This window comes from Strix aluco, chromosome 14 (genome assembly GCF_031877795.1).
Source record: "Strix aluco isolate bStrAlu1 chromosome 14, bStrAlu1.hap1, whole genome shotgun sequence".
NCBI lineage: Eukaryota > Metazoa > Chordata > Aves > Strigiformes > Strigidae > Strix > Strix aluco.
This window is the reverse complement of record NC_133944.1, coordinates 11,492,074-11,513,647: the sequence shown is the minus strand read 5'-3', so window position 1 is coordinate 11,513,647 and position 21,574 is coordinate 11,492,074. Positions and strand designations below refer to the sequence as shown.

At 40.2% G+C, this 21,574-nt stretch overlaps 1 protein-coding gene across 1 annotated transcript in view; it reads left to right on the top strand.

Annotated features, from left to right (window-relative positions):
- The window catches only part of CHST8 (carbohydrate sulfotransferase 8), a 189,588-nt gene that overhangs the window by 31,325 nt on the left and 136,689 nt on the right, over nucleotides 1-21,574 (top strand). The window contains exon 2 of the mRNA XM_074840157.1: nucleotides 13,507-13,730. Within this exon, the coding sequence (XP_074696258.1) occupies nucleotides 13,622-13,730 (109 nt within the window). The 5' untranslated portion in view covers nucleotides 13,507-13,621. The remainder of the gene's footprint in view (nucleotides 1-13,506; nucleotides 13,731-21,574) is intronic.

Genomic DNA, 21,574 nt, shown 5'->3' with positions numbered 1-21,574 from the left:
ACAGAGGAATTAGGCAAGGTTAATTCTCAGGAACTGGAGCAAAGGAGAGCGTCTGAGCTGCAAACACAAATGTTCCCATCTGCTTCACTGGAGAATACTGTATCTGTGAAATGCTTCTTGAAAGGGTATGAAGTGAAACCGTGAAGCACTAGTGGGTAACGCAGGAAATGCAAATAATCAGAATTAAGCTTCAGAGGATTTTGCCAGCACCAGAGTTGGGGCTAGGGGGACATAATCAGTTTGTAAATGGACAGACCTGTGGTTTTGTAGGAAATTTTTGTAAAAGAAAAAGATTTAGGAAGCTGACAAGCACCGGGCTGGGTCTAAGGTGGTTTTCTGGATGTGTGGACATCGATATAAAAACTGAATTTGATGGGACCAGGAGTTAAAACTTTGTCTGGATTGTCCTGGTTTGAATGAAACTGTTGTCATCAGTGTGTTGATGGCAAGTTAGAGGCCTGCTTGGCTGTGGATACTCTTCAGGAGTCGTGGCTCAGGCACACCCAGTTTCTTTACTGTGGAAATAATTAAAGAGTGATAAAACCAGAAAGTATTATAAAAATATATTATAAAGGCCTAGGAGGCCGTGGAATCCCTGTGCCTGGCTACTTCTGTGGGCAGGTTAGCGAAGCATCCTTTAGCACTGGTTTAAGTACAGCTGATGTAGTTTATCCTGGGGATAACTTACACTGTGGGCAAACCAGAAGAGCTCAGCCCCAATGGCACTGTTTTCCATGATCTGTTTGTAACCATTAGCTGCTGCCACCTAAGTTTAATGAAAGCTTAAGGAAACCCTACATATAAAAGTGCAGATATTTAATTTTTTCCTATCAAACTGCTCATGTAGGATAATAAACTCACCCAGCCCCAGGTGCTCTGGCACCAGAGCTGCAGGACTGCACCTTGTTTGGTTTCTCTAGGCAACCCCAGTGAAGTCATGGAGTACAAACTGGTATGACCGAGCAAGAAAACTATTTAGCAACGTGCTATCATTGGAAAACTAAAGTCCAAAAGGGATATTACAGTGATGTGGCCAACAAAATCCAAAGCTAAGCAGTCAGACTAACTTGAACCATATCTCTGCCAAACACTGAGCAGGAAGGAGAAGAATTAGACGCCCCTTAATTGCTACGAGAGCTGCAGCGCTCAGCGGGTTCCAAGTGTGGAACAAGACCTACAGCATATGGCAGTACCTCTGGTTCTTGTCTCTAGCCTTGACTTTTTGTCAGTCACCTTTTGCATTACAACAGTATTTGCTTTTTTTTTTTTTAACCAAGGTTCTTCAAGCTTTGTGGAATTAAAAGTATATCAATAGCAACGCTACCCTAGTAATATTTCTAGTAGGAAATACCCCCTCAGATACACATTTTACTCCATACGGGTTTTGTATTTAAAAGACAAATACTTGATCAAGCCTTTGGAAAAGAAGTGTATAAAAATAGTAGCTTAATTTCATCTATCACTAATGAATTCATGATTAGTCTTTATCTGTGATGTGAGAAAACCAGCATCAACTATTGCCTTCATAAGAAATATCTCAAATAACTTCATGAAAACCTCATAACTCCTCCCTGTGCAACAGTGCATCTATATGTCAAAAACAAATACAAAGTCAATGCATTACTTCTTTCCTTCAGACAAGTGTTGCAAGGGGAAACACCGAAGATTGTGAGGCACAGATAATTACACTGATGTGAACCACAAAACCAACCAAACAAAAAAACCAAGATAAACTTTAGTGTTTTTTATTGGTGCCAGGACAAATACTGATGCTTCTGATGTGCAGAATGTGTTTGAAATTTGTCTTACCAAGTCTTAGTCAGGCAAGTCATCTTTGCACCTGTTAAGTCTCAGCCTTTCTTTACTGCTTGTGACACACACACACACAGAGTATCTGCAGCCAAAACCCCATTGTTTTGGTACCTTTTACAGAACCATTACATGTGAGTGACTTCACAAAACTAACAATAGTTTCTCTGAACTTCAATCAGGTTCTTTGAATGCAAATGCCTCAATTTCAGTAATGAATGCAAATACCTGTGCTTGCAGTAACATCCCCCAAGCCCTCAGCCAGAACTTGATCAAGTGTCAACCCACAGGAGAGATGGCGCAGGTTCAGGGACAAGATGATTATGCCATCCCCAGCATTTGAATAACCTGGCGTGGTACAGGGCTCAAGACATCAAACAGAAAAAGATCCCTGGTTTATATTACCTTTGCTGTTCAGGTATCTGAGCCTAATTCACCGGTACCAACATGCTGGTAGTGTCTCAGCAGTACCGCCAGAGCACTGGTGCTGGGAAGAGGAATACCAGAATACCCTTTTTTTCCCCCGGGAGGATTTCTCTGTGTCACAAATACTTTGACAATTGTTACATCTCCTGAGCAGGCATCATTATGCCTGTCCATGTTACAGCAAAAAGAGTGAGGAAAGGGCAGAAGTTTTGAGGCTGCGTCTACCTTCCCCTCACTGAATACAGAAGCTGAGAAGGGATGGAGTTGCAAATTGAGTCTGAGTCAATAGAGTATATCCATTCCTATAGAGTATCAATGCAACAACAGGAACTTTCCCAGTGACATTTAATGATCTCCAATATTTACAGCACACAAGTATGCCTAGCAGCTAGTTACCTTATCTGTTCTTATTACAAATCTGACAAAAGGTGCTTAAATATAAGTGAATAACAGTAAACCAAATAGCAATATTCTGCCACTGTACCAGCATTACAGAACCGATTTTAAAGAGAGTTCATGACTATTCAGGGTTCTCGTTACAGCTCAGTATTGAAAATCGCCTTCTGTTTAAAAAGCTGAGTATTTGCTCTGAAATGCATGTGTTTCCTCTGACTGCACTGAAATTTGGAGTGTGAAATTCTGGTGCATGGTAGCATACAGGTAAGGAAGCACTAGAAGTGCATTGCACATAGGTGTCCCATTTCCTTATACAGTGACCCTCATGATGTCTCTGCTCCCCTATGTAAGTGGGGACCCACAGTCCTTTGCCAGACAACCTTGCACCTCCTTTCTCACCCGGTCTTACACTTACTGCAACCACTACCAAATGAAACAGCCACGTTTCTGAACACAGACTATGTCTGTCTCCTCTGTGGCTCTGTTGACAGCTGTGCACTCCTGTCTTTCAAAGTACAACTGTGGTGAAACTGCAGGTGGTATTGCACCCCTTCCTCAAAGCTGACCTTGCCAAAATATAAAACTTTCAGAAGCCAGAGAGTGCAAGGGTAGGGCAAACGCTCACCACCCTATGTAAGCAATGCTCCAGTATAATACTGATAAACATACCCTCATGCTGCCTTTGAAAAGGCACCATCTACCCCAATTACTCCACTTGCTTCCCCAGGAGCTTCCCCAGGAAACTCCTGACCACATCACAGCTCTGTCTCTGTGCAACTCCACCAGCTTCCACATGTACTTTCCCTCACTCACCGTTACACAGAACCATTTCACTCCTCTTTAAGTGATGGCAAACCCCCCAGATATTTCTCTTCCCTAATACACACCTAGGAGATCTCTCAGCTTGCAGATCCTCTTCCCTTTGGTCTCACATGCCATGTGAGATGGAGGGGCTCCATCCCTGCTTCAGACCTGCCAGCCCATCCAGACAGCAGCATGTCACAACTGCACAGCCAGCAACTAATCCTTCGGCACCCACTGCAGCTTCCCTTTATACGCTGTAGTAACATGATAACTAAATTAAAAATAAAAATTCTGTTTCTTTTTGTTTAGAAATTTCACTTCAAAATAAAACGCAAATATTTGTTTCAGTTTGCTTTGCAATAGGCGGGGGGGGGGGGGGGGAATTTTCATCTGGAAATAAAATGTAAGAGGCATTTTAGCGAAGGAAAAAAAAAGTTTTTCCAACTAGATCTACTTATAGAATATCTCCTTTCAATTAGCTGCTGTGTTTCAACTGCCCAAATCAAGAACAAGAGGAAATAACTTAGCTCTGACATACAGGCATAGTCTAAGTTAGAAAGTACTTTGACTAAACAGATGGTGACCTTTCATTAGGGAGAAAGCATTTGTAAAATTTCAATAAGAAACAAATTAGTCATCATGGCTAGAAGGATTAAGAGCCAGAAGTAGGTGAAAACAGTCTGATGTACACTGTTAGAAAAGTTGCTTGAGTCAATAAAGGAACCCTCTCCACTGCCATAGCAAAATGTTCCATTTCAAGGTTGCAAGGGCTATTTTATTCTTTCTGAAGTAACCATAGTAGCATCACAATGAACTAGACACAGTGTGAGCCAGGAGTTTGTTTTCTTTCTGCTACTGCAGAAATTTTGCTGTGTTTTGTTTCCTCAAGTGCAGAATTAAAACCACCCTCACTTGTGACAAAGGTTTTTAATTCCTAGCTTACAGGAACCATTTCACAGTTTTCCTGTTCTTCTCGCTTGCTTACGACTCCCAGACAAAGAATCTCCACCTCAGATACTTTTATCTTTTAGGAAAATGAAATAACATTGAGGAATCATGACTCTCCACACTGTATTATTGCATGCACTGTGTTACATATGGCACGAAGTTAAGCTGTAATGTTGGAGGACAGGGGCCCACACATACATACATAAAGCCACTCAAAACTGTTGTTATAAAAACTATTTAAAATCTCATGATGTCAAGAGGTTTGGCATACAAATAAAACTTTTACCCAATGGCTAGGAATATACTGTTTATATTTATATATCTATAAAAGAATATATATATAAAAGCAGCTAATAAAAACTTTTAAGTTCTGTCATCTTTTGCTCCTTACCACAACACATCTAAAAGTGCATAGAAAAATTAATTTGTAAAAGCAAACTCCAATGTGCTTCATACTGACATAAAGGAGGGAATATGTCTGGGGTCCTTACTTGTTTGGTACCTTTGGAAGTCCAGCTTACACCAGGTGCGTTGTATCTTCTGAAAGAAGGTGTTTTTACTCAGAAGAGCCAGGAAACCTATGGAAGAGACAAAACACCTTCAGGACAACTGAAAAGTATTTCAGGGTTTTGCAACCACCACTGTCATACGATGGTGCAATCATCTAAAAAAACCTTTGAAAATGTGATAGTTACTTTAAATAGAAGAGAGATTGAGGCAAGTGGAGGGAGACAGAAGCATTTCAAACTGGGCTCTAACTAGAACCAAGTGGGCACCTGAAAAACTACAAACCTTTCTGCTGTGTTTTACAAGAGAGTTCACTGCTTTCAGCACAGTTTTCTGGATGAAATATTGTAGGTGGGACAATATCCCTATAAATCCTGCTGCCAGGCAGAGCCTGGGAGGGCTGGGCTGCCTGCGTGTGAGATCTGCTGTGCACATTTTGTGCCTTCCACTCTGGTGTGGAAGCAAGTTGGACAAGTTCATTATTGACACTCACTATTTACACGTCACTGTACAGCTCCTGTGAGATGTTAATTTGAAACAAAGTAAAGAAAACTTTTTTCATTTCAAATGCAAACTTCTTTAGAGATTATATTTTAGCTTAGGAATAGTATTATAACCCCTTGAGGATCCTGGAGAGGTGTGTGTATTAACTTGCTAAGGACCTGCTGCAGTACCGAGGAGATTAGTAACACATGACTCCTGCTACAATTTGCACCCAGAAAGATAGGAAGGAAATCTTCTCAACTTTGAAAGGATTATTTTGGTTGTTTACTGAGTGCTGTCCCTTTTGGTCTTAAATTGTAGATGAAAGTGGAAGCCTGCTTCCTATTGCAATGTGATGGAAATGAGAAGAGCAGCTTTAACAGCTTTGCCATGTGGGTTGGAATGGGAAAAAGGGGTCATATGTTATCATTCTGACTTCAGCCACATAAAACAATATCATAGCTTTTATCAGTTATGCCAAAATTCGGTTTTTGGCATGTTATATGGGTTAACACACCTTCAAGCGGTGCAGGTCCAAAGGACAAAACTGGTATACATAACAGAGTAGAACTGGACCCACTGATACCTGGCAAAACAAGTTTCCACCAGAATAAGAGAAAACCTCTTAACCCCCTTTTCCCCACTCTGCAGTATATGGATTTGTGTACATGTGAGCAAAAGAGTATCCTGTAATTTCCAGGATTTTCTTCATGTTGAGAAATCCCTATTTTGCATAATTAGAGGAGATGCTGAAAGCCAAGACGCATAATGACATCAGTGACTGGAGAACAGAGCTGTTAAAAGGCAGTAAGTTCTGCCTAATTTCCTACAACACTGATGGTGTGCACTAGGTAGCATGTAACATAGGTGGTCAGCTCAGCATGTTCACTCAGGATCACTGGGACACAGAAGAGACTAATTAAGCTGCAGGGAAGAAGAGGTGCCAGCTCATCGGGCAGGTCAGTAGGTCCGATTCACCCGAGCGCCAATTCCTGCCTGTCCAAGTGGTTCTTAGGAAAACTGAGAGCTCAAAGGAGTGCTGCATAAAATCAGACAAGGCAGGTATGCTTCCTCTTCTTGAATTCAAACTGCTGAACTGGTCTGTGCATCTGGCAGTGCTGACGGGCGGCTCAGGACATACCCATTGGAGCTACCTGGGGGTGAGGGTTCACCAACATCCTTCAGACGTCGGCTGGTATTACAGAGAGGTAATATGAAGGCTGAGCCATCTCTCCGCTCAATTATTTCACTTCTGATTTCCAAGGATTTGTCAGATTCAGAGGAACCTTTAACTTCACTAGTGATTTCATCAAAGCAAGTTTAATTCCTTTCCCCATATGAAGGAAAAATATGAATCCAGATCTTTTCAGGAAATAATTTTGGGGAGATTTCAGGGGCAGGGCATTTTGAACAGATTCAACTTAAAATATCTTATTTCACCCTTCTTCAAACTACTTATATTTGTTATTACCAAAAGAAGAACATGATTATGTATGAAGTTGAAGTAAGCCAGACAAAATGTTTTGATTTCAAATATCAGCTGAAAACAAATTTGTCCTTTCCAAATCTCAGTGAAAAATCAAAGTTTTTGTTCTACTGATACATGAACAAGAGTATACTGACAGCACCCAAAGAAGAACATTTGGTGAATGGAAGCAACCACAGGATTAATAGTTTCCTACTTCTTTCTATGCTAAAGAAGCTAAAGGATTTGAGGCATAATACTTAGGATTCATTTGCATTTCCTATTTCCAAGAAGGAGTGCTGACAGCTACAGAATAATATGACTTTTAATATCTCTACCTCTAGTACAGTGCCTGCATTTGTAAAAATGCTATAAAAAGTTAGTTTTAGTGGTGAATATGAATAATGTTTATAAATCCTTTTTTCTTCTGTAAATGTCATGACAAGCCTGATCTAGAAGTCAGGGGTAAAGCAGAGAGTGGACACTTGAGTGATGGGAAAACTTAGTGCCCTGTGTTTGTCTCTGTAAGTGCTTTGAAGCAAGGAAATGCATGCTTGGCTCAGCTTCAGAGATGAGAAGCAGCCATTGTTCACACAACTCATAGAAACACAGCTAATGTATTTAGAAGTGATCATTTCAGTAATAAAAGCAAATCTTTTTCTTATATTCTTGTAGTAATAGTATTCTTTTTTTTTTTTCCTATTCAGCTAATTTCCCACTGTCACTATCCCAGTCTCTAACTATATTACACAATCTAAGTAAAATTATCTTAATAACGCATAAAGTGCTCCATTACGGCACCCCTTCAGAACACACAAAACCCAGTAGGAGACAAAAGCCCATCACAGCTCCCAGCTTCCAACAGCTCACAGTTAAACTTCTCCAGATCAGCTACAGGGGTGCTGGAATTTAACGTGTAGGGTTTTTTTCTATCAGGTGAAGATTGACTTATAAAAACATTTCTGCATTTATAAACGTCTCTCTCTGAACTGGCAATACTACCAGTCAATGCATGCCGTTAACTGGGGACAGTTTATCAAAGATAACAGACACTGCTGAGGCTGTCCCCGTGCAGTGCCACGCTTCTCTGTACAGAGAGCCCGGACAGCACTGCGTGGACACGTACCTTTGCAGAGAGCTCCAGAGCACCATGGAGACATCCCAGTTGGCCTCTCAAGAATGGTGTAACCACAGCAGTGGGAGCCCATGCCCAAGCTCATCTCTGCTGCTTAGTATCTGGTTATTCAACAGCACACAAAGCGCCTGGTGGAAACACATCAATCCCGGCTTTCAAAAGGCAGATATCTCCATATTGCCACCCTCCTCTGAATAAACAGTGGGCTTTGACTCCACTCTGAACCAGCAGCCTGCTATCAACTAAAGGAATATCAACTAAAGCTCACACAGCATAATAAATTAAGTTTACCATGTACATGTGAACTAGGCATTTACGTTCATTCATAGGTGATTTGTAATTGTCCAATTTAGCAATCAGTAGACATTTGCAAAGAACTTGAGTGTTTTGTTGACTTGCTAATGTCTGTGGTAGTGTAAACCTGATGGTGGCATTAGTTTGTGTTCCTTGGTTCACTGGGGGATGCATCAGCACCTTGCAGTGAAGCCCCAGGAAGGGAGAATATAAAAGTACCCTACAGTGGGCAGGAGCATTACAGGGTCTCTGTCCCACCTTGGTCCTTCCCTTCCCCTGATTCCACATCAGAAAAGAGCCTCTTCTGTTCTCATCTTGGCACAGATGCTTTCATCTTCAGGCTAATTTAGCTGGCCTAGTCACCAACTATCCAGGGGAGTGAAAGCACACTGGGGACCCAGTTGCACAGAGGGTCAGGTAGCCTGGGTTCTGCAGGGTCTCTGTGAGCTGCCAACAGAGAGGAATGAGGGGCTATAGGTATCTTGTGCCTCCTGTCCCTCCTGTTCTCTGCGAGTGACCAAGCTCTTGGAAAGCAATTGTTGGTAGTGCTGTGAAAGATGCATACCCTGACATCATGTTTTCCTAAGACAGGCAGTCTCAGATACACTACCCACATAAAAAGAAGGTGACCCCAACTAAAGATCGACAGACCTTTTCCTGAAGGCAAGTTATCCTACTGCTTTGCTCTGCAAGATTCTTTTTACTTTCCTTTGAAGCATCAATGTGGCTACTATTAGGGTAAGATCCAGTTCTAGATGGACCAAAGGTGATCCCTTGAGTTTCTGCTTAAGAATTACATCATGCCCTTAGAGTATTATCTTGTCAATGCCATTCTTCACTAAGATTTGTTAGCGGACAAGGGACAGAATATCACGTCCACAAAATTCATGAATAAACAAACAGCCATGTGCTATCAGATAGAAGCCCAAGTGCAGCCTGGCTGATCCATCTCAGATGAGGAATCAAACAACAGAGACGTTGGTAGAAAACTGTCTCTTTGTCTTTCTTGGACTGATCCATTATCACAATGTTAAATTGCTCACAGTAAAAATGTTCAGCCATTAGGCTTCCAGGCAGTGATTGCAAAAAAGCAGACCTACAAAGCACTACTTTCAGTGCCAATCTGGTCAAAAAATCCTTCCCATCATATTGATTTGCAGTGTCTTTCAGTACTGCTTGGGAGCAGAGGGGAATTAGTCCTGCTTCTGCATTTGTAAATAAAAGATTTGGTGCCTGAAAATTTTGCTATAATATTCAAATACTTTCTGCAAACATATTTGGATGGTTTTTACCTAAAACTGTACATCTTTTTCCTTAAAATACTTGCTTTAATGATGCAACACCTATTCTACTACCCAATACTAATATCTCCTCACCTCACAATTCATAGGAGTACTATGGTGATTAATGAATGTCCTTGAACTGGAAAGTGCTATCTGAGTGCTAATTATTATCCATGTATACACATACTTCTGCTGCTTTCAAGGGCAGAGCATTCACATACCATGGTAATGGGAAAGCTCAGAAAAACATATATTGATACCTAGAAGTTTTATCCACCACAAAAATGTATAAAGGAAGAATAAATGAAAAGTTAGATGTTTCAATTCATTATTGCACGTTCTAGTGAACCTCTCTCCATCTGTTTAATAAGTTCAGGGCAGCTGAAAATAGAGTTTAGATTGGAGGCTGCTTGCAATGTTATCTACTTGCACTCTCAGTAATACTAATAAGAATTATAAAAATATGTTATTGCCCATTGTGAGAAGCACAGTTAATGTGACTGCAAATCTGAAGTGTAAGTTGCAGGCTATGGATTCATCCAAATTCTGCCTCCCAGATGCTAGGGCTCTGCATGGATCAATCCAAAGCTCCCATACACAGCATCCCTCTCCCTCATATGCCTGAGGAAGTACTGCCTGGAGAAACTGTTAGCTAATGCTCCACTAAGGTTTTTTGAAGGTTTTTTATCTCATCTGTCTTTAAAATGATGTGTAAACATGTTTGAGTGTAAACAATATTTTCAAACATTTCTGTAATGAGGATTCACATTCATCAGTCAGTGCTAACTGCTTTCAGAGTTCCTCTGCTCCTGTTACTCAACGACCAGCCTGGGAGGGCTCAGGAAGCACATGCTCAGCATGTATAAAACAGCCGTTCCCATTCACCAGCTTTGCTCTCCTAGGACATGTTAATTAAAGTCAACTGATTGAAAAAATAATTACAGGAGAATAGGGAGGGAAAAAGCCTAGACCCATAATTTAAAGATCTCTGAAGTTTGTGTTTTGTTGAGAGGTAGTAATTTTGTTGAGAGGAAATAGGTTCTCTTTTTCCTTCTTGGGATCCCTCTATCTTCACTGCTTGCAAAGACATGTAATGGCAACAGGCAATATGCAGCAACCTTTCTTTACAGTTACACAAGTACCTGTGGCCTTTTCTTTTTTTCCATATATGCTTTCATCTAGCTTTCGTTACTGTTGCATCCTGAGGTGTCCCAAAGACACTGTAATGCCTGACCTAAAAGGTTAGGTGATCCTGAACACAGTTGTCCTATAGGATGTGGAAAAATGTAAACATTCTAACTGTTAAAAACTGCTATTGTAGCATTTCTTGCACTAATTAAAAACTGGCTAGGGATCTTTCTTGATGCTGCCTCTACTTCAAACAAAAACATTTCAACAAATCAAAACCAGGGAAAACAGTTTAGCACTTTAAGCTAATAATAATTGTTTTAGAAACCCGTATTTGCTCAAGGGTATAATTCATTCAAAAAATGACCTTAAAACTCAGCATTAAGCAAATATAAAACCTTTGTTATTTGGGAGTGAATGTTTTTAAGCTGCTCTCTCTCAGATTATGATCTGGCATTTCTTGACAGCTCTGTGTCCCACCAGCTGCCCGAGCATTCCCAGCAGAGAACGGCAGCACTGCCAATGCCACCCTAGGGGCTGGGAGACCCTTCAACTCTTTGCTACGTCACAGCCTTTCTGTATAATCTTGGGCAAGACACTTGCTTCACACTTGTCCTGTTAAAACTGGGGTAGTAGCATCCTCCCCATGCACATGCAGAGAGCGTAAATAGGTTACAAAAAGGGAAATGTTTATATTAGGTAATCAAATACAATTCTTAGAAAACTCTGACTGGATGGTTTTACAAAATGATGGTGTGATTTTGGTGTTGTACCAGCCTTGCCACAGGTGGATTTGGTTTGAAATACCCATTTACCCAAACCACTGGCTGTGTAGCACAAACAAGTTCTGTAGTGAACCAGGGAGAGGGTGGTTCATGTTCCCTCATTGTTTGCATATACCAGCAGTGTTTGGAACTGTAACACAGTTGCTTTGAAAGCTAATCCTTCTTCCTTAATCAGACTCTCCTAGGGCTTTAGAGTTAGCATTTGCCCCTTAAATAACAAATACATGTGCAAAAAGTCCATCCATACAGCATACACATGCATGCAACAGGCAGAGATGGACCTGCACAGGGACCCATAAGGATTTGACTTTGCTAGTGCCGAAAACCTTAGCAACGTTTTTAGTTTTATTTTTAAAGGGGTGAGAAGGGTTTAAGGCAAAAAAAAAAAAAAAACAACACAGTTAATGTCTGCCATAATTTTAACAGGAATAAAGCTGAATTCGCCTATGTATAGAGACAACCTAGCACTCTGCATTCATTTAAGATACAAGCATCCACCAGTGTTCCTGGCCTGGAGCTCCAGCTGCTTTACACACTGAATAAACATACTTGCCATTAAATAACCTTGTCAATCAGAGTCACAGAAATCACTTCATCAGGACAGCACAACTAGCGTTCTTCTTTGGTGCATTTTAGAAATTTAGAATATCAGTACACAGCAGAAAATTAAAAACCTGCTATGGAAACCATGAAAAGCAAACAAGTTGCCCCAACTACAAATATTCCAGGCACACTGAAAACAAATCTTTAAAGACTTTTCATGGCATAACTACTTTGAATCATCATCTTTCCACAACCAATCCTCCTTACAAACTAATGTTACAGTCTTTCTGTACTTAAAACCTCCTTTGTAAACAAAGACCACCTTCAAAAATCTTCCTTTAGACTGAGTCACATTTACAATTAGAAATAGGAGAAAAGCAAAGTGATCACCACCCCTGCAACCTACTGCTGATATCCAGCCTGAGCCCTTGTGTTCAGTAATTTGCTGATATGAAACCCAGTTACATTTTTGGGAACCAGTTCCACTGCCTGTGGTCTAATGCACCTTCATGTTACTGAAAAATGCAGGACCAGCATAGTTATGTGGCAAAAGCATTTATTTTAATTAATAAAGCCATGTAGCACCATTAATGGTTTTCCTTCCTGGTTCCCATTCTTTTGGTTTTTTGCTTCTTAGTATCTTACCAAAATGGACATTGGTTCCAGCAGGACTACTCATGGGCTTAAAGTGAAGTATTTGCCTTAGGGCTGTGCTCAACAAGGGGTTTAGAATGACACACAACATGCCCATCTGGGACTAGGGCTGCTGCCGTTTCACTGGGACTGTGCATAATGGCAAGTGTTAGAGCAAGCAGCGAGAATTTGCAGAACTGAGCCCAGAAACTCGCTGGGAGCTCCCAGGGGAGGAGAGGCAGCCGTGCCCATCGCTCCTGCAGAGACAGTCCACTTGCTACCCATGCTCTCAAGTTTTCTGCAAGCTAGTAAAAGGTGGTCCAAGCACTGTGACCAGTATTTCCCTTGGAAATCAATACGCCTGCAGAGCTTTTTCAGCAGGCGACACAGTGACCTGTGCTGCACCATTTTAGTTTGACTGTTTTTATCAAGGGTGAAGCAGGCAGCTGCCAGTTGCTCATCCTTCTCCCCATGTTTGACATGCAAGGTGCAGCTCTTCTGATCATCTCCCCTATGTTATCTCACTTTATGGTTTTCATATTGTTTAACTGGTCAAAATAAAAAGTGCTTGAAGCAAGCAAACTAATAAGAGGGGTTTCTGTGCAAATCTAGCCATGGCATGACCTTTTTTCCCAAACTACACTTTTAAACGATATTCTACATTGTCTTTCAACATGTTAAAAACAGTGACATATAATTAAAGACAAACTGATGGGGCAGAAATTGACTGGATGACTGCAGTTAACTGTATCAAAGAAATACTAACTAAATCAGTTATTTGGTCTAAACAAGGACTTAAATCTACTAATCTGCATTGAAAAAATAAATATGTTAAGTTTTAGGGGCTTGTTTTTTTACCTTTTGTAGATGTATTACGCCAGACTTCCAGATGAGAGGACGAGACTATGAGTGAAGAGTGTCCTGGAGATTGCGCGCCGTTCTTTTCCTGGGTCAGAACCGGATTGATCTGAGAACAATAATTATGAGGCTGACATGTATGTTCTCCTTTATCTTGCTGTTTGGAGCAGCTGGACTCGTTGTCTTCATTCACCTGCAGGATCCAGAAGAAATAGTTCATCAGCAGACACCAGGTTAGCATTCCTATTTCTGTTTGATTCACTTGCTCTTTGATGTTCAGCATTTTATACTTATACCCTGAACATGTTTTACATATTTCACAGAGGTTGCCTCAACAAAGGTATGTAATTTTTTTAACAAAGGCTATTTTGAAATTAATTAACAATTCGGGTTTTTTTTTAAAAAAAAAAAAAAGGCGTTTGCTTAAAAAACAGTTCCAAGAACGAATTAACTGATTATGCAGGGATCTTTGCCAAGGTGCACAGGGTGCAGCTGGATAGAGCTAATTTTCTACTAAAGTTGAGACCAGTTCTGCTACGAGCTATACCACTATAAATATGAAAATGAGAAATTTCTCCAAAAGTTCAGTTTCTACAAATACATGCCTCTGAATCTACCTTTGCCTGTATATGGTATTCAATATGTCATAGAGATGCAAAATAAGAGATGCATAAATGAGTCATACAAGAAACATAAAATACTTTAATGTGCTTAACTTCCACTAAACTTTTCATAACTTTCATGCATATGCATGCCTTCTTCCTGCACTACTAATGTTAAACTGTGGAGAGCCACAAACACCACATCAGTGTGAGAGCTAGGAAACTGTGGGAGGGACATGCAAGTAGTATGAAAAAGCATGAGATCTCTTGATTTACTTGCAGTCACTTTGTCTCTGACTAGGGCTGTAATGAAGGCTGGTTTAGAGCCTAGACAAATGCAAGTACTCCAGCTCATAACAACAGCCCTGTGTGCCAAGGTTTGGTCACTATGTTTGCTCTTATATGCACTGAAATTCTCCTTTGACTAAATACATGCTTTATAAAGTCTATTTGACTGACATCTTCATTGTACAATGCACAAGACTGTGTATATTTTAAAGCATTACTAACATTTTTAAAGGAGCTGAACCCTAACATAGAGAACTCTTATATAATTACATTAAGTGCTAATTTCTGTGTCCAGGTTTATTAAGTGCTTATTTCCATGTCACTAAACAATCTGTACTTTAATATGTTTACTATTTAGTCCAACTGCACACCAATTTTGAAAGCAGCCACTCAGCTGAAACTATAGAAATAATGAATCATCAGTGTTGTGCAAAGCAGAGAATTAACCAGTCTCTTCAGTGCTTCTGCAATTTAATTTTGTATACTTAGATGCAAAAGAGCTGAGAGATTAAAATTGGTGGTACTGGCCACATTTGACTGAAATTGACCAGTAAACTGGGGGTGAGGGGAAAGACATATAGACAGTAAATGCAGGCAGTACTCTAATGCATCTAAAAATGTGTAACTTTACATTGAAAAGTTAATTCTTTGCTCCTGGAAGAGAAGGAATTTCTAGTGGTGTCTCAAAACCTGTGCAATTTCTTCTCCATTTTTTCATTATTGGTCTCTCATCTTGACCGCTTGCACCTCTGCTCTCTCTGCCACAAACCTCTTGAATGCAGACTGCTGATTGTAGTACACTGTGAAGTGATTTTTGAGAGCAATGTAACTGTAGAAGGAGGCACCCAAGCACATTTAAATAAACGCAAGTTTGAACAGAGCTCCTACTCCCAGCAGGGAAACTTACTCCAAAACATACTCGGTTGCTGTGGGTAGGGTTCTGCATAGCTAAAACATGAACATCCCAATGATGCTGTTACTGCCAAAGATGTGTAATCAATTGCTCGATTCTCACATTCAATTACTATTTATGTTAACAGGAACCAGACTGTACCCTTGAGTAAAAGGTGCTCAATACAATTACTCTTATTTCTGTTTGGCTGATTTTCACGTGTGTTAAGTGCTTTCAACTCCCAGTGGACTCAGAAACTCCTCATATCCACTGCTTCTGAAAATCATACCAGTTATCACTAAAACATATTAGGTGGCTTAAAAGACACAGGAAAATATATCCATTCATTTCATTAAAAAGAGAGGTAGGCATATTTCATCTCTAGATAGTCTCCTATGAAAATCTGTCAATCACAAGTGACATTTTTGGCATGCTGAGAAGGATCCTTCCCTTCCCCCGTTCAGTGTTTCTCCTTAAAAGGGCCTGTTTCTAATGGAGATCGGATGTTGCTACAATTTGCTTGTCTGATTGCTCCCTCAATAGAATTGAACAAATGTATGTGTCATTAAGCTACTTAGGACAACAGATTCTGCATGGCAAAGTTTTATTGGATTAGTCTTTGCTTCTGTAGTTACCGTGTAGTAAAACATATTTGCCAGACACTGGAATCTCATCAGGAAGGCTGGAGAAAAGTCAGTAATGTTTATTTTCCACTGAAAAGCAGCGTAGGAGAATTTTGAATTGTCCAAAAGGACATTTTTCATTGTTAGTATGTTCAGTCATTTTTAATTTAAGATAGTACAACTTATGAAACAAGATTAATAAAAATACTTCGGTACTTTAGTTTTATCTGTCTGTTCCGGAAATTGTTCTTGATTGTTTTAGTCCTAGCAAGCATGATGGTGAGACCTTGATGTACTACTTAAACCAGTATAAAATCCACAGTCATAAAACTTTAAGTAATGCTTACATTACTTTCACTGAGCAAAGTACTCCTGACAGTAGCTGTTTGTGTTGATTTGTTACTATTCATTTATTCTTTCCCTGTGCTTCACATTGCTACCTAATTGTGATGCTGTACTGAGAAAGCAATATCAAAGTAATTTTCCACAACATTAGTTACAATTTTCTTCTGATCTTTCGAGTGAAACAATCCCATCCTGTTGGCTTCTGTGAGCATATAAACCTTGATTACATTTATCTGCTGGAAACCAATGCTTACAAAGTATATGTGCCTGGGATAGTGGGTGTAGAGCCTTTTCTGCTGATTGACAAACATGCTGTCTGTGTAGTTTTATTTATATAATGCACATCACTCTGAGCAGATATATTTAAGACAGACAGCCATTTAGGGTGGGCAAAACAGATTTTTCAAGCCAATATATTAAACTCAGTAGATATTCCTGTGGTCATTAAAGAGACAATAACTTCACTTACAACAGTCTATGAAGAGTGCTATTACTATGGAGAATGCAGGATAAAGCAGGGATGTGGGTTGAGAAGTGGTTGTGAATGATAGTCATACACCGTACAGAAACGCAATGCTCTTCTAATAATTCTCCCTGTATAATTATATAAAACCTGGCTTCTGCAGTAGTCATGCCATTATTCTTAAACAGACACAGTAAAGGATTTGTTTTGGGTAAGTCAAGCACATTTGCACATGGTGCACAAGAAAAATTTAATACATATATACCCATCCTAATGCTAATGACTCTTGAATGTATAAATCTCCTGTCTGTGATAGGATATTAAACATGAAAAATCTTTACAGTAACTAAATGTGCAGCCACTCCACCACTCTGTTTGTCCTGGAACCACTGTGGTTAGCAGGAGGCTTCTTCAGTGTAACGGCATGCGCCCTCTCTCTCAGGGTTTACAGTGGAAGAGTTGACAGGGCTAACGAGCACCTTTACAGCCTTGGCCAGGGCCACTGCAGTTTATGAGCTCACTGACAGCACAGAGAACTTGGATTTGTGAGCGCTGCATTTGGGTGGTACAAGAGAATGCAACTTGGACAAACAACAGCAGCAATTGAGAGAAGGCTCTAGATGATGCAACCCATCCTGACAGCTCTCAGGTGGATTTCAGACACCTACACAAACTTCTGAGCTGCAGACCAGCCCATCCATGGGCTGGAGACAGGACTGTGGTCATGAATAGCAGGTGGTCAGGTGAGGTCATGAATGCCAGGACCACTACTTCTGAGTTGCATCCGGGACACAGTATCTATAGCTGTACTTAAGACCATGTGCTTTATGGACTTAAGAAGAGAAGGGATATTCTAAAATGGTATCTACTTTTCTAATAGGAGATTTTGCTAAATAAAAACTAGGGGAAGTATTAATATTCCTCTACACCTATATTCATGTAGCAAAAATTTCTCTCTATATGGTGAATAAGTCTCTGAGAAAAAAATACTGGGGTTTTGCCATATGGTTACTGAATTCACAAACTTGTAAGAGTTTTCAGTTAGAACTTTGAAGATGAGTATGTATGGACACACACTCCTCTGGGAGCTGGTAAAAGGTGGAAAATATGTCTCAAAGCTCCAAAAGGGTGAAAACAAGGAGCAGAATAGAAATGGCTTTGCACTCTTATCAGATTTTGAAAGTCAAGTTTGAATATAACCAAGCCTGAAGCTTACCTGACTGAGATTCTGCAGTGACTGCTGTCCTTACCTCATCTACCAGTTTCTAACATAATACTGTCATCGTCTTTATTTTCTGATTTACTAAGGGTGTGATGGGGAGGAGAGGGAGGAAGGAGAAAAGACAGTCTGAAGGGCTGGCATGTGAATGCTATTGCAAACCTGATGGCACAAGGGAGCCACAGTGCAGAAATCTTACTGTATACTGCAGTAACCTTAGAGCAAATACCAGTATTATAGCTACTGAATTTTCTTAATTACTTATTCCGAGCACATACACCTTGTTACTCACAAATTACAGTCCTATGCACATCTCCATGTTCGCTGTACATTTCCATAATACCATCCTAGTGCACAATGTACTGCTTGTTTGTCATACTGGAAACTTTTCATAAATAGAATTGAAAATGAACTAGCATTGATATGTAATTTCAGAAGTAATTTTCCTACAATTTGTAACTTACTTCTCTTTATAATCTGGAAGCCATTTAATCTGCTTCTCAACTAACAGCATCAGCAGAAATCATGAACAAAAGAATCTGGTGACTGTAGCGGAGGTGAGTGGGATCACTGATACTCTTCAAGCAGAAGCAGCGTTCTGTTATTTGTGTAAGGGTAGCTTCCACCAATTGAAGAGTGGATGAACCTTCTGCAGTCACATCCTCTGAGTCTTCTTTAGCTGAACTTCCCCCAGCAAAGAATTTCCCTATGTGCAGACTAGTTCCCAATTGCCTGCAGTTATTGGGACGAAAAGAAAGAGATCTATTTCCTTGTCTGCTAAGGCAAGGCACTTATAAGGGAAATGCGGTCTTATGAGTACAAGATTCCCTCTTCTTTTGCTTGAAATGATTGTTGTTTAGACTGACTATGAATGTTATTTTTCGCGTTGGAAAGAAGTGCTTGCAATGACTTCATCAGTCTACTGCTACAGGGGGATCAAACACTGTCCAGATGGTTACAAAGGAAATCCTACACCGCACTGCCAGTGCAAACCTATTCAAAACAAATGCAGTTGAAGTGCTGAAAGCAATCACGTATAAGTTGTTTTATCACAAGTAATATATAGACATTGTCTCCTACAATGCTTTTTCCCTGCTTTCATGACTATGCCATATCCTTCACAGTCTTATGAAAAATGCAGCATTTATGACACAGTATTGAGAGAGCGCCCCTTTTTTCTTTTCTCTTTTTAACAGTTTCTGTTAACATGCTTTAGCCTAAAGCCCATTAAAGCAAATACACCTCTTAAACTACAGCATCACAGGCCAGCATTTATAGGACCAGTATTTGCTGTCAGCCATCAGCAAGTGCTTTACAGGAGTCAGAGCACTTCAGTGTTAGACTGTGGAACTGGGATCCAAAGCTACTGCGGTTTGTTCCTGTCCTGCCCTACTGCTCATAGATTGTGCTATATTGTGTTAAATCAGGCAATTCACCTGCTAAGTGTTTCCATTTCCTCTTAAAAAGGGGGTTCTCTGAAGGGGATTCAAGTACCTAAGGACTGCGAGATCCTACAACAAAAACGCAAGACCAAACCATGTTAACTGTGACATTATCACAAAATCCAGTGCATTAATAACAGTAGTCATAATCCCACTGCAGTGGTGCACACACACATCAGACTGAACCAGATCCACTGCCCATTTATTTGCTGGCATAAAGTCCATGTCACCTAATCCCAAATGTATTTAACAGCATAAAACCAGAGTGATGTAGTACTAAATCACTCACATAGTGCAACTTCCACTTCCACAAATTTCCCTATCCTCTCTTTTTCTGTGAGCATTTCTTCTCAGATACTGACTGGTTAAAAAAAAAGGTTTGATATTTCTTTTAAGGCCTACTTTTAAAAACTGTCAGGGGTTGACACTTCTTTGTTGTGTCTGGCAAAATAAAAAGTGACCTGCCATCTCAGAGCTGCATTCGTTTATGGTGCTTGGCAACATATCACAGGCAAAACTCAGCCGCACTGTGATATGTCAGAAGACTCTCAGAGTGGCAGCTTTATGAAAGTATATTCCTAGGGAACAAGTCTGGATGCTTCTCAGATTCCCCTGGAAATTTGCAGAGGCATTACAAAAATATGCAAAAGTTGATCAGGAGACTTTCATTGCACCTCAAAACATTTATTCTAAATTTAAGGCTATATTGAATTTTTCACAGAAAATGTCAGTATTAGAAAGCCTCCTTCCATATGTCAGCTATCATTCAGTTTGCTTGATTTTTAAAACTTGATACCACATTGAGGAGCTTAGGTAAGTTTAAAATACTTTCTGGATTTCCTAAAGTTTGTGCCATGTAAAACATGCTTTATAATATATGTTTCCATTTCTCAAAGTTATTAATGTTCCCCTAAAAGCTTAACCAAAACTTCCTCTCTCCAGCAATATCATCCTTTTTAATTTAGTAAACATTAATTTTCCTTTCATGATTCTAGTGGAGCTTGAAATTAAAGGTGGCTTTCTTCTCTATTATGGCTTGCTTTGTGTATCAGCATCAAAACTGCCAGTTAACTACTGATTTAGCACCAGTCAATAGAGCATAAAAAGCCAAATAATTGATCTTGTATAGACCCTACACAAGAGCAACTTCTTGTGGACATCTTTATCATTTTCTCCAAATTAATAATCTATTTTTGAAAGTAACTGACTGGCTTTACATCTGCCACCACTTGACATACACAAGGCGATTAACAGATTTTAATCTTATTCTGTACAGGCCCTATCCTACAAGATGCTAGCTCATCCCATCAGTGTAGAAAAGCACTTCAGTATCAACTAAGTAACTCAACTGGTAGCTCTGCTCCAATGCCTGAAGTGCTCTGCTGCCTGAGGGTCAGAATATTCTGCATCTTGTAAAATTAAGTCCAGTCTTTGTCCCTTTTTGGTCTCAGCCACTTCAGGAGATCTATGTGGTATTAAGGGGAAAGTGTTTCAGCCAGGCCCTTCCTCCGTTGCCACTTCTGCACATCAGGGCAATTTAGACATGCTCTTTCCCTCTTTTTTCAGAATCACTATCCACTAGCTGTTCATACATACAGAACTGGAGTCTTTTGGGGCTTCTGGCTCCTGCTTTTTAGTTGGAAACCACACATTTTCTCATAAAACTCTTTCCAGGGACTGGATGTCTGATGTTTTGCTCTTTGTAGTGCATTAGCTGAGAGATCAGTGTTTACAGACTCCGGGTATCCCTAATCGATGAAAGCAAAACATGTTGTGCCAACCGAGTATGTATGCGCATAGCCAAGGAAAGTTACATGGGCTGGGAAGAAATCAGTGGACATTAAGCCCATTTACGGAGCGGTGGGAACTGAACAGCCTCAGGAGAGAGAAAAGCGCAGGTTCTGAATTAAATTCCTCATCCTTCAGGAAGGCACCTGTGCTCCAGTGCCCTGTTCCTTCTCTATTCTAATTCATTTACCTTTCTCCTTCCATTTGGCATAATGATTGGCAGTGCTAAGCTTTCTGTAGTGATGGCACAGATAACGCTTGGGACAAACAAAGGTATATTTGGCTTTAAAATTATTTTAGGCTTGAATTCACAGGAGTCTTCAGATGGCTTGCACCCACTGCAGTCAGAATGGCTGACATGGAAGCAGAGGAGACACACAAATACCTACTTGTGGCCATGAGGACAGAAAGCACC